The 13,240-nt window shown below is 44.7% G+C and overlaps 1 protein-coding gene across 5 annotated transcripts in view; it reads right to left on the reverse strand.

Moving 5' to 3' along the window:
* Positions 1 to 13,240, reverse strand: part of LOC103716688 (putative LRR receptor-like serine/threonine-protein kinase At1g06840) — a 59,478-nt gene that overhangs the window by 9,978 nt on the left and 36,260 nt on the right. For all 5 annotated transcript variants that reach the window (XM_008804790.6, XM_088703376.2, XM_088703375.2 and 2 more), the window contains one exon: positions 4,988 to 5,039. In XM_008804790.6, coding sequence (XP_008803012.2) covers positions 4,988 to 5,039 — 52 coding nt within the window. The remainder of the gene's footprint in view (positions 1 to 4,987; positions 5,040 to 13,240) is intronic.

The raw sequence follows: 13,240 nt of genomic DNA on the forward strand, positions 1-13,240 counted from the left end.
TACTAGGTGGTACAAGTGCACAATGAACTATGCTTTGTGTTACCTAGGAACTCACATCTGACTCTAAAAATCTGCATCAGTAAAGTATCCAAGTCGAAAAAGTATCAAACTTGGATGCTTATGAAGTTCTATAGTTGCCACTTTTCAAGATTGCGAGGAGTTGAACTCCTCCAATAACAAGCTTGACCTTCCATTTTCATGTTAGAAGTGAGTATTCTTTTTTTGTAGTAATTAGCCAAAGATGTAGGGATTGAAATAGCTTTGGAAAATATTATTTTTATTACATTCTTAAGTTAATTGAGAAGTTTGAATGAAAATATATACATTGAAAGGCCTTAACAAAGAATATCTTCTTAATATTTATTTCTAATATTTAGACAAATTAAAGATAATAAATTATCATTTATCCTACATATCATGTATCTCCTTTTTCCCTCTTGTTGAATTAGACACTTGGATACATGTCCAAAGCTGGTTCTTGTCTCAACGTCCATGCATCACTGACCATACTCCCAGCAAACGCATCATCTACAACCAAGGTATGCTGAACCGGTTCCGGTAGGCGTACCGGGATCAGTTCGGACCAGTGCCGAATCAGTCCTCATAACATAGTGCCGAACCGGTCCTCATAACACAGCGCATCGGGCGTGCTATGGTGAACCGGTGCGAACCGGTTGGCGCGCTGCCCACAGCATGCACAGGAGCGCTGTGGCGAACCGACCGGTTCGCATCGGTTCCTAGCCGTACGGAACGGAACCGTCCGGTACGCATGTAGTACCGGCCAGTTCCAGCCAATTCAGGCCCCATAGGGCCGAAACCATTTTTTAAGACCGAAGTGGACCAGTTCGGTATGGGCTAAACCGGTCGGTACAGCCCGGTTCAGTATACCTTGTCCATAACCAATCCATATGTTTCAGTTAGATGTTCCAATTTCTCCATAGAATCTTCGCATTGCTATCTTATCAGGGTTTTCTCCAAAAAAAGAATAATCTATTTTGGTATAATATATTGGAACTAGAATTTTAACTTATTAGAGGAAGTGGAATGGATGATTTTAAACAGAAAGGCAGCCTCCGTTAAATAAGAAGACGAACAACAACTATAAGGAGAAATGGAGGTATAGAGCATAAGGAAATCCACAAAGTATAGATGTATGGAGGCAACATCTCAAGCCATGAAGTTGTCAATTTCCCTCCAGCGGGGAAGGGAGATGGAAAGCTACTCCTAGAATTGCTTCTTTTTTTGTCCTTTAGACCATCTTGGACAACATAGCTTGGAAGGTTATCTCAAAGTGAGTCTAATTTAAAATTACATATCCTGTATAATTAGACATAAATAAATGATATGTTACATTGCATAAAAATTCAAAGGTAATATATTTTCAAGAATTATATCAATTTGTGCTTATGATTTTAATTGTTTTTGGAAATGTTAACTTATATGATGATTGAGGAAATTTTTATCTCGCATTGTATGTTTCAATTCTTAATAATGCTTGTTAATATTTCCATAGCATTAACTTTTTAACTTATATTCATGAACTCAGAATAGCATGTAGAGACTTCATAGAGGAGGATGCTCTTATTTGGAAATGAATGGTGAAAAGCAAGGCCCGCCGAACCGGTACCGGGACCCATACCGGTCAGCAGACGGGCCGAACCGTACCGACATACAGTACGCTTCGGCGTGCCCGGCATACCCAATTTTTTTTGGAGTTTTTCAAGTTGATTTAATTGGTAATCAATCTTATTGAACTTTTTTAATGATTTTAAGTCTAATTTGATATTTTTTTGATATTTTTTGATATTTCTATGATCTCGGTTTAACCTAAATGATGCATCTTATTATCTTAAAATGATACAAAACAGAAAGTGATTAGTGAGATGCTGCATGCAACAAGAAGCAACATGAAATATCGTCAAATCAAGTAGTGAGGTAAAAAATATAAAATAATACAATTAATTATGTAAATTTAAAATACAACATACATGTCGATATCTAAAATTTTGTCGACTGGTGATACCTCTCGTAAATATTCGGATCGTTAGCATAGTCAAAAGGCACATCAGCCCACTCCTCTAACCGAGCGGCGTTGTAGTCATGTATGTTCAACCTATATGAAACGCGCTCTGGATTATAAGCACTCTTAGATCTCTCGTTGAAGCTCTGACTCTGAGAGGTGTCCTCTGGCTAATAAACTAGCTGATAAAATGGACGTGAAAGGGCCTATCCAAATAAGCCGGCAGCAAAATTCGACCCATAAGATGCTCTGGGCTGCGTAGGATAATAGCCACTGGAAGATGCCTCAGACGCACCATATCCATATCCATACCTATATGAGTCATAGGCTACCTATGATTACGGATTAAGGATCTAGTATATGACTCGAAATCTGATATGTCTATAGATCCTACTCCACGTGCAAGATCATCTGCAGCTACATCGTGTCTTTCTGAATGACCTCAAAGAGCTCGTCTTCCATATGCAATCGGATCCTCACAGGCTCTACTAGATCATGAATCGTGATCCCTATCCTTTATAGCATGCGTAAACTGGAACTCACCAGTGAAGCGAAGACCGCTCTATGCCAGTCTCATAAACGGTGGTCTCATATTCTTCACTTCCTCCTTGGCTGGCAGATTCATGACCACCAGAATTGCTGCTCCTGATTTCTGAATCTAAGTGAACTGGCTCCTCCACACTCTCTATTGGAGCTGCAGATGCCTTTTGTTTTTCTTTTTTGGTGTGCTGGACAGCTGCTTTCTTATTCTTCATGCCACTCGTTGCTTGCATACCCTTCGTGCCACTCGCTGCTTGCTTATCCTTCATGTCACTCTTTGCCTATTTATCCTTCATGCCTCTCTTTGTCTGACTATGTTGGGAGGATGTATGTCGCCCTCCTAACCGAGCCGACTGAGTCGACCGGTAGCATAGTAGCCTCGTCTAAGCATCTCTCAATCATATCTCTGAGAGGATATCTCGGACAAGAAGTCATGTGGTCACCGGCTTCTCTATGGTTGTGGTTGATCAGTTGGAAAAATGCGTGGAATATTACTATCTGCCCATTATTCTGCATCGACCCTAGCCTTGCTGGCTACAAAATTAGCCAGTCATGGAGGCAATCCTTGCTCATCAAGCTTCGGCTCCTGTTGCTGGCCCATAAGCCATCCGATCATAGGATCATCCTCATCATCAATGAAAGCACTATAAATCGGATTTGTGTACTTTAGCTCCACTTCCTTCTGAATACACTTCAGCCTCATCCTTAACGGTTCATACCAAGTTTGAACGAACCGGCCAGTTCAGTCCAATTCCGAACGGTTCCAACTGGTTCCGAACAATTCCAGCTGGTTCAGTCCGGTTCCGAACGGTTCCGGCCTTTTTCAACCGGTTCAGAATTCGTTCTGGTCGGTTCGGGGACAGAACCAATTCGAATAGGCGAACTAACCCGGTTTCCCACTGGATCGGCTTGGTACAGGCCGAACCGGGCGATTCAGTCCGATTTGGCCTACCTTGGTGAAAAAGTTTGCATATATGGCAACATATAGTTGGGATAAGACTTCTTTTATAGCATTAAACGACCTTTGAGAATTGTTACAATGAGTACTCATCATCGTGATTACCAAACACTTCACTCCATGGTCTGCTGTGCAGGTACCGAGCACCGGACCAGTTGCCCGATGGCACAGGTCAATACGGGCCCGCATCGTGCCGTGCCGGGCTTGTACCGACACAATAGAGGCGGGGGAGAGGGTGAACAGAAGAGAGAAAAATAAAGAGAAGGGGGAGAGAGGGAAGGAGGCCGGCGGAGGGCCGTTGGAGGCCTCCGCCTGGGTCCACCGGCCTCCCTCTCCTGCTCACTCTCTCCTCTTCCCTTCTCCTTCCTTTCCGGCAACGGGTTTCGTTTCCATTGCCAGAACTGTCCTGATCCGCCGCCGGGACGGCTCAGTACGACTAGAACCGCCTGGTTCGAGATGGTTCCGCCGACCCTGGTTCACTCTTTTTCTAAAGCGAATATATGGCATAATGCTTTTCTGCATTGATATGAATCAAAACTTCTTCGCATAAGTGATTATAAACTACATGGGCTAAAGCTGCTGAATTTGCAGAGCTAAGCCAAATGTTAAGCAGGTTCCACTATTGTCCTGATTTAGGGATGTTATCTGATGGAGATGGAAGGCCAATCGTTTATTCTCCATTAATTCTGCATACAAATTTTTACACAAGGGATGAGCATTCTCTTCTATTATTGGTGATCTCTGGAGCACTTGTGGCCAAGTAAACTGAAAGTCTTCTTGTGGGTTTTGATTCACAACATATTTCTAAAGGATGACAATATGATCAAGAGATATTGGGCTGGACCACAATGCAGTGCTGTGTGTACTATGAGAGAGAAACAGAAGATGGCCAACCATCTTTCCTTGCTGTGTGGATTTTCAAGGTCTGTGAAGAAACAGTTTTGCACATGATGGGAGTACAAGGTATGCCTACTTCACCATCAGATTCTTAGGAAAGTTGGAAGGAAAATAAGATCCCCAAAGCCGACTTAAAGGGCTGGAACATGGTGATAATTTGCATTTTCTGGCATATCTGGTTAGAAAAAAATGGAAAAATTTTCAGAGATGAGAAGCATTCTGGTATGGCCATAATCCAGAGTGTAGAAACTCTTCTTAGGAGCATTTTGGTACTGGTCAAGAGGAAGAATTCGTGTAATGCGAGGAAGACCATAATGAAGATGGAAGTATTTGTCAAACCTTCCTAAGAACGTTCTCTATGCAACTCCCTCCTCTTTTTCTTTCACTTTTCTCCCCTCTTTGTACTCTCTTTGTTTCTAATAAAATTTCTTTGATGCCTTGGCAACATTAGCCCCTCAAAAGAAAAAAAAAATTATACACTAGTAATTCTGTTAAAACACCATAACAACATTGTGATATAGAAAACAAAGAAATCACATATCCAGACAATATTGAAAATTTGAAATGCTTACAGGAAAGGTGATCGCGAAGTGTACCATTTGGCATGAACTCATAAACCAGCATCTGCAATAAACAAATAGTTAAAAAGGAGAGACAAAAGAACATTATAGTCAAGAAAAAAGGGGGAAAACCCCAATATTTTGCATGGGCTATGAAAGGTAGCTGCCATAGCCGTAAAATTACCTAGTTTCTAAGAGGATTTCCACTATATCCAAGTGCACAGTTGAAGATTTTTGTATTAATTCTTAAAAACTCAAAAAAATTGAGAGAAATCAAAATTCTAAGAGAAGTTGTAGATAAAAAAGATGCATGATCTTTTAATTGCTTCGGGGATGTTCAATTTACTGGCACTCTAACAAAACCTATAAACAATAATGTAATTCCACTGCAGTTTTGAGCAAGGTCCGCCGTACCGGTACCGGTCGGCGTACCGGTGGCCGGCCGGACCGGTACGGTACCGGTCCGGTCCGGTCCGTACCGGCCGGTACCGGTGGTTTCAAAAACCACAGCGCGCGGCGCTGTGGTTCTAAAAAAAAAAAAAAAAAATCGTACCGGTGCGAACCGGCCGGTTCGCACCAGTACGAGGCCCGTACCGGCCGGTACGGGCTCCGAACCGGCCGGTACGGGCTCCGAACCGGCCGGTACGGGCTCCGAACCGGCCGGTACGGGCTCCGAACCGGCCGGTACGGGCCCGAACCGGCCGGTACGCACCCGTACCGGCCGGTTTGGATAAAAAACCGGGAAATACCGGTTTTTTATCCGTTCCGGTACCGGTCTAGGACCGGACCGGTACGTACCGGCCCGTACCGGCCGGTACGGACCGGTACGTACCGGCCCGTACCGGCCGGTACGGGCCGGTACGGCATTCCATGGTTTTGAGCCATTTCGAACACTGCCTTATAAACTCCCCATGAAAGTCAATTTCCAACAAAGTATGCACAATTGAATATCCTCGAAATCTGCCGAGCAAAGTTGGAAATTAAGCACACTAATGAATTCTACTTCCTTTTGGTGCAATAGCCATAAAAAATACGGTTACAAAATGTGCGCTCCCAATATGGGGCCAATAGCCATAGATACAAGAACACATTGGGATCCAACTCTTATCATGTATGGTATATACTATCAGGCATACTGTGAACTGGTGGGAGCTTGGTGTGCCTTGGCTCTGGTAAACCAGGCCTGAACTGCCCATATCATGCTGGACTGAAGCAGATTGAACCTGAACCAAGGGTGAAGCACTCAGTACGAAGTAAGATACCTCAAAAGTTAGTGTTTTGCCCATCATTTCAGGTGGGAGAAAGCTAGTGGGGTAATGAGAGTCATCATCCTTCAGTTTCTGAGCACTAAGAGCTAGGATTGCTGAAAAAAATCAATAAGAAGCTGCTAGAACATTGTTTCTAGCTAGGTAATGCCTTCCCTACTCTTTTTTTTTTCTTTTTGGCAAAAAATCCGACCCTAAATCAAGAGAATTTGAATTAGATTATGTACTACATAACATGCCAAATAAGGATGAACAAGCTTTCACATAGAAAAAGCAATCTTAATAACAGAAGAATCATGTCCATACCACTTAATTTACTAAAATCTGGATTTTCAATCAAATGTCTAAAATACATTAGTCTGGGGTACAATTACCATGCGGTGAGTGAGGCTCAAGCACTATCAACAACCTGAGGGGTACTAGGGGCACCACAGACATTAGAATAATTTGAGCATTCAAATCAATAACAAACCATATTGTTGTATAAACGTAGCAATTGACACACTAAATAATTCAAAAAAGAAAAGTTAAAATGAAGGCCATGGTACAGCATATACTATATATCAAGGTCGGCAGAACCGTCCCGAACCGGATGGTTCCGGCCGTTCCGAGCCGTACTGGTGGCTCACTAGTACGGTTCCGGCAATGGAAATGAGAACCATTGCCGGAGCCAAAGATAGAGAAGGAAAGAGAGAGAGAGAGCAGGGAGGGAGGAGAGGGGGAGGTCAGGACGCTGGCGGAGGCTGCGAGAATCCGAGTTGCCAACTTCACTTAAAAATCGCAAAAAATTTTAAGCCACGGTCGGACCCCTATTTCGTTCGAAGCAGGAAAAACGGCTGCGACCTCACCTGCCGCGGCCTCCGCCAGCGTGCGTCAGCCTCCCTCCCTCTCTCCCCCTTCTCTCTCTTTTTCTCTTCCACAATATCGTTTATGGGGACATCAGAGCTGATCATCCACCAGTCTAGTCCACCATTCTTATTTTGGATTTTTTTTTGTTTTATTTTTGGGCTTGTTTGCATTTTTATTGTTGTAGGGCTTTATTTGTGTTATTTTGGAAATTATTTGTGTATAATAGGTTTCGTGTTAATTTTCTTGTTTTGGGCCCTATATATATGGGACCCTCATTGTGATTAGGGTTTTAATGAAAGTAATTTGAGATTTCTTCCCCACGTTTCCTCCTCCCCTCTCTCTTTCCTCTCCTTCTTCTCTTCCTCCCTCTCTTTCCTCTCCTTCTCTTCCTTTCTCTCTCCCTTGTTTCTTTGTTCTATCGCCACAACAACCTTCTCCCATTTTCGGTGCTGCATCAAATTTGGCAGAGCCCGTGCTTTGCCTCTATGCCAAAGCATCAGCCCTGGTGTATGGCAGAGCAGCCTCCGATTCCACGTCCCTGGCTGCTGCACGAGGTCTTCTCTGTACCCATTGCGCCGCGAACGCTGAAGCGTGCGGAAGGGCCACGTGCAACTCGCGTTGCCAACAAGAGAGGGAGCCTCACCTCTCTTCCCTCGTCTCTGTCTCTCAGTCCTCAGATCCGTTGTAGCAGTCGGAGGTCACGGGCGGCCACCACTCCCAAGGAAGAAGTCCCCACCACCGGCCGGAGCCGGTGACCGATCACCGGCCGCCACCGCAAACCACGAAGATCCGCCCGCAGCCGCTGGCGCGAGTCTTGGCGCGGCCTCCCGAAACCATCGGGAGGTTTAAAGTCAGCTAACGGGTAAGATGCAGACCCGTTAACCTTTTTTTTTTGAAGACCCATTAATCCGGATCCGTTCCAAAAAAAAAGAAGGCACGTGACCTGCACGTGCTGTCCAAGAAAAAAAAGAGGGAAAAAAAAGAGGTACCTGTTGGTCTTCTTCCCCACGATCGCCCTAGTCGTCGTTGCCTACGCCGCACCACCGCCGCCTATGCCGTGCCGCCAAGACTCTCACCGCCACCGCCTTTGCCCGCCATCGCCGCCCAAGTGCCGCCGCCTTTTCGCTTCACCGCCTCCGCCGTCACCACCGCCTTCTTCCCCCTTTCGCTCACCGCCCCTTCTTCTCCGAGTCGCCACCGCCGCTCCTCTCCTCCATCCGCCGCTTCTGCCCCTCCAGCGCCGCACCCTCCCCCGTCCTCCTTCATCTTCGCCGTCTGACCCGTGACGCCACCCCCCAAACCCTATCTCCTCCTATTCCCTTCTAGCCCGCAAGCCCCCACTTCATCAAACCCCATCCAAGTTTTCCCCCCAAAGCCCCCCTTCCCCGGCGTTCATCAGACCCCATCAGAGCCCCCACCTTCCCTCCTTTTTTTCCCTCTATCATCGTCTCCGGTCACCCCACCCCAAAACCCCACACCCATTTCACAACAGGCCCTCAGGCCCCAAAAACACCAGAACCCCAACACACACACACCCTCCCCTCACGTCCCTCCCTTCCTCGGCCCATCAGGCCGCAGACCCTCGGGCCCAGCTACCCCAGCCCGTAGACCATTCTTCCCACGGGCCAAGTCAGTAGGACTGCGCCCATTCAGGGCCCAAGCTAACTTTGCCTCTATTCACTGTAAGGGACCACCAGACCCTACTCCACTACAGGACGCACAGTACCATCCCCTCTTCTTTAAGGGCCAACCAAAATTGATCAGGCCCATGAGCTGCTGAAGTCAGACCCCCAGAATTGCTGTGATCATAACCAATTGGAGCCCTTTGATGAGTCTACTTGCTGCGTCGCATTGCTGGTTGTCGCCCCAGCCCACGAGCGAACAACTCTGGTCGTCTTTACATCACGACAGGTGATAGGTTTCTATTTTTTTGGGCTTGTTCATTTAATTATGTTCTAGTTCTCTTGCATGATAGCCGTATTTTTGAAAACTTACTTTGCTGTCAAAAAAAAATTCAGAACCTAGAACATCTACTACCAAACCCATCCTATTTATCTTTAAAAATCTAGATATTAAATTAGCACACCCTAGCGACAGGACGATTCGATCAGATTTCTTTAGGATCAAAACAACCGTAATACTTGATTGCAACCTAATTTCTTAACTTGATTAATCTCATACTTTAACTCCGAAATAACCGAAGTAAAAAATCAACAATATTTGAATTTTAAGTTACTTTTGTGAAAGCTTGCTGATTTTCGAAATTCATAGTAGGTTGCATTGGTAGGCTGCCCTGCATCATATTGGTTGAAATCATCATATTACTAGGGTTCATTAGTGACATTGCATTTCACATCATCAACTATTGTTGTCAGTGCATGCCAACCCGTAGCGGTAGGGAGTACCACTTCACTCCACCTAAGCCTCCTTAGCTACCATGGATTTCGAAGCTCTAAAAGTTCTTATTAGAACAGTTCGCTGCCATGCGAGCTGAAAATGAAGAATTCAAATGAGAGGTCCGTGCGCTAGTGCAAAACATTAGGACCCCTGAACCGCCGACCCCAATTGCAGCCCAACCTGAATTCGGTTTGGCTGCACCACCTGTAGGCCTTCCCCATCCCTTTAGGAACCAACAGCCTCCCGATTACCAGCGCGATCTCAATAAAAGGCTATGCATACCGTAAGAGTAAATGCCCCTACCTTTGTTGGTCAACTAGAGCCAAGTGTGTATCTTGATTGGAGAGCAGCCATGGACAACTACTTTGAGTGGTATGAGATGTCCGATGATCGAAAGGTGTGATTTGCCAAGATGAAACTTATTGGGCAAGCTCACTGGTACTGGCATAATGTTGAACATATGCGTGAAACCCAAAGGCTTCCTCGTATTACCACATGAGAGGATATAAAAGAGAAATTGAATGAAAAGTATCTGCCATTTTCTTATCAACAACGCCTTATGGATAAATGCCAGAATTAACTCAAAGGACATCAATTGTTGCTGATTACATTGCACGATTTGAGGAGTTTCATATGAGGTGCGGTGTAATAGAAGAGGAGACTGTTATCCTCTCTAAGTTCCGGGCAGGACTCCGAGAGGAGATCCAGAAAGAACTTATCCTACGAGAGATTACCACACTTAGCCAAGCATACCAGTTGGCTCAAGATGTGGATAGTTTCTTACAGCCCCCTGTGGTGAGCCGTATCGATCCTCGACCAATGGCCTTGGGAGCTCGACCTAACCAAAATTATCTTCCGCAACCCAGACCGCTTCTCAATCCTCCTAACCAGCCCAGCCCTATCCAAGCACCGACTAGGGCATCCCCGATGCCTGTCCCGAACCTTTCAAATGATAAAGGAAAAGAAATATTAGGTCCCAACCCTCCTTTTCGAAGCCAAACCCAATGTTTCTGGTGCCAAAAGTTCGGCCACATAGCGTCCCAATGTACTTCCAAGACCTACCTGATTACTGAACCAGAAGCTGGGACCCAAGAGACTGAATATGTCGAAGAAGTCTATGAACCAAACATCAAAGATTATATCGAAGACTTTGGAGACGAACAGACCGCATTAGAATTTGTCCAGACTGAATCACAAAAGAAGCTCACTGATCCAAGTAAACAAAACCCTAGGCTCTATGTGGTTGGGTGTACACTAACTCAGACTAAGACCGAACAAGATTGGCGTAGAACCTCCCTGTTCTACACTCTCGTTAAGATTAATGGTAAAATGTGCAAAATCCTATTTGATAGCGGAAGTTGTATCAACGTCATTGCTTCCGAGTTGTCTCCTGCCTCGGCCTAAAATCTACCCCTCATCCCAACCCGTATAAAGTAGCTTGGGTAGATAAGACATCCATTTCCGTGTCGGAAAGATGCCTCGTCCTAATTCAATTCCTATCTTATAAAGACAAAATCTGGTGTGACTGCATTTCGATGGATGTAGGTCAAGTCATTCTAGGAAGACCTTGGCTATACGATATGGACGTCACACTTCATGGACGTTCGAATTTATGTAGCTTTATGTTCCAGGGTCGGAAAATTATACTGAACTCACTGCCTCCTAGAGAGCCCGCCCCTGAAATGAAGAGTGCCAACCTGCGTAAAGATGAAGCACTTCATATCATTGCTTCGAAAGAGGTAATGAAAGATATTGAAAGCCAGTCACCTGTGTTTGCACTTGTGGCTAGAGTCATCAATGTGGATCGAAGCCTGAGCACCCACCGGCAGTAGTTCCCCTACTAGAGGAGTTTCATTCTGTTTTTCCTACGGATCTTCCGGATATACTTCCTCCGATGCGTGATATCTAGCATGCAATTGATCTAGTTTCTGACGCATCCTTACCCAATCTTCCCCATCATAGGCTCAACCCAAACGAACATGCTGAACTGAAACGTCAAGTTGACGAACTCCTCATAAGAGGATATGTTCGTGAGAGCCTAAGCTCCTGTGTTGTACCCGTACTCCTCACCCCCAAAAAAGATGGTTCTTGGAGGATGTGCGTTGATTGGCGTGCCTTCAATAAAATCACGGTTAAGTATCGTTTTTCCATCTCTAGGCTGGATGACCTCTTAGATTCTATATTTGGTGCTACGGTCTTTTCCAAGATCGACCTGAAGAGTGGATACCACCAGATTTCGATTCGTCCTAGGGATGAATGGAAAACTGCCTTTAAAACAAAAGATGGGCTCTACGAATGGTTAGTTATGCTGTTCGGGTTAACAAACGCTCCCAGTACTTTTATGAGGGTGATAACGCAGATCTTTCGACCTTTCTTGAATAATTTGTCATTGTGTATTTTGATGACATCCTCATATATAGTCAAACTCAAGAGCTCCATATCTCACACTTAAGGCAAGTCTGTGATATCCTTAGGAGAGAAAGCTTCTTTGCAAACCCTAAGAAGTGTGCCTTCCTGACTGATCATGTCACTTTCTTAGGATTCATAGTGTCTTCTAAGGGTGTTTCTGCAAACCCGGAGAAAGTAAGCACGATAGTAGATTGGCCTGAGTCCAAGACCCTAATGGAAGTATGTAGTTTCCATGGTTTAGCCACTTTCTACCGCCACTTCATTAGGAGTTTTAGTTCGATAATGTCTCCCATTATGGATTGCATGAAGAAAGGAGACTTTATCTGGACCAAAACGGCATCCCAAGCATTTAATGAAATTAAGAAAAGAATGATCGAAGCTCCAGTTTTGCGCCTCCCTGATTTCACAAAGGTATTCAAGGTCGCATGTGATGCCTCTAGCGTTGGCATAGGTGGCGTGTTAAGCCAAGAAGGTCACCATGTCGCATTCTTAGTGAAAAATTAAGCGACGGCAGGTTACGTTACTTCACCTATGATAAAAAATTCTATGCGGTAGTGCAAGCTTTGCGACATTGGCGACACTATTTGCTACCGCAAGAGTTTATATTGTATTCAGACCATAAGGCTTTGAAACATCTCAATTCTCAAAAAAAAATTGAACCATAGACATTGCCGATGGATCGAGTTTCTTCAAGCCTATACTTTTGTTTTGAAAGATAAAGCCGGAGTTGAGAATAAAGCAGCTGATGCGCTCAGTCGACGAATCTTCCTCCTATCCGTGATGAGCACTAAAGTAATTGGTTTTGATAGGAAGATCCTATCCGGATCTTCCTCCTGACTTTGGTGAAGTATACCTGACCCTACGAGACGGAATAAAGAGAGAACAGAATGATTTCTTCCTACAAATGATTATCTCTTTCGCTCCAATCGATTGTGTATCCCTCGAACCTCATTGAGAGATTTTCTAGTAAGGAAAATATATGCTGGAGGACTCTCTGAACATTTTGGGAGAGACAAAACTATAGAAATGGTGGAGAGACATTTTTTCTGGCCGAGTCTCAAGAGAGACGTGGCCAAAATTGTCGATCAGTGTTGCACATGTCATCTAGCCAAACAGCGTAAACAAAATACTGGTCTATACACTCCACTACCCGTTTTCGAGTGTCTCTGGCAAGATGTCAGTATGGATTTCGTGTTAGGGCTTCCACGTACTTCCACCAAACATGATTCCATTTTTGTAGTTGTGGACCGATTTTCAAAGATAGCTCATTTTCTTCCCTGTTCTAAGACTTCTGATGCTTCTAAAATTGCCAAACTCTATTTTGACGAAGTCGTTAGACTCCATG

Source organism: Phoenix dactylifera, chromosome 8 (genome assembly GCF_051530095.1).
Source record: "Phoenix dactylifera cultivar Ajwa chromosome 8, Ajwa_hap1_PhDact_Kaust_v1.1, whole genome shotgun sequence".
Taxonomy (NCBI): domain Eukaryota; kingdom Viridiplantae; phylum Streptophyta; class Magnoliopsida; order Arecales; family Arecaceae; genus Phoenix; species Phoenix dactylifera.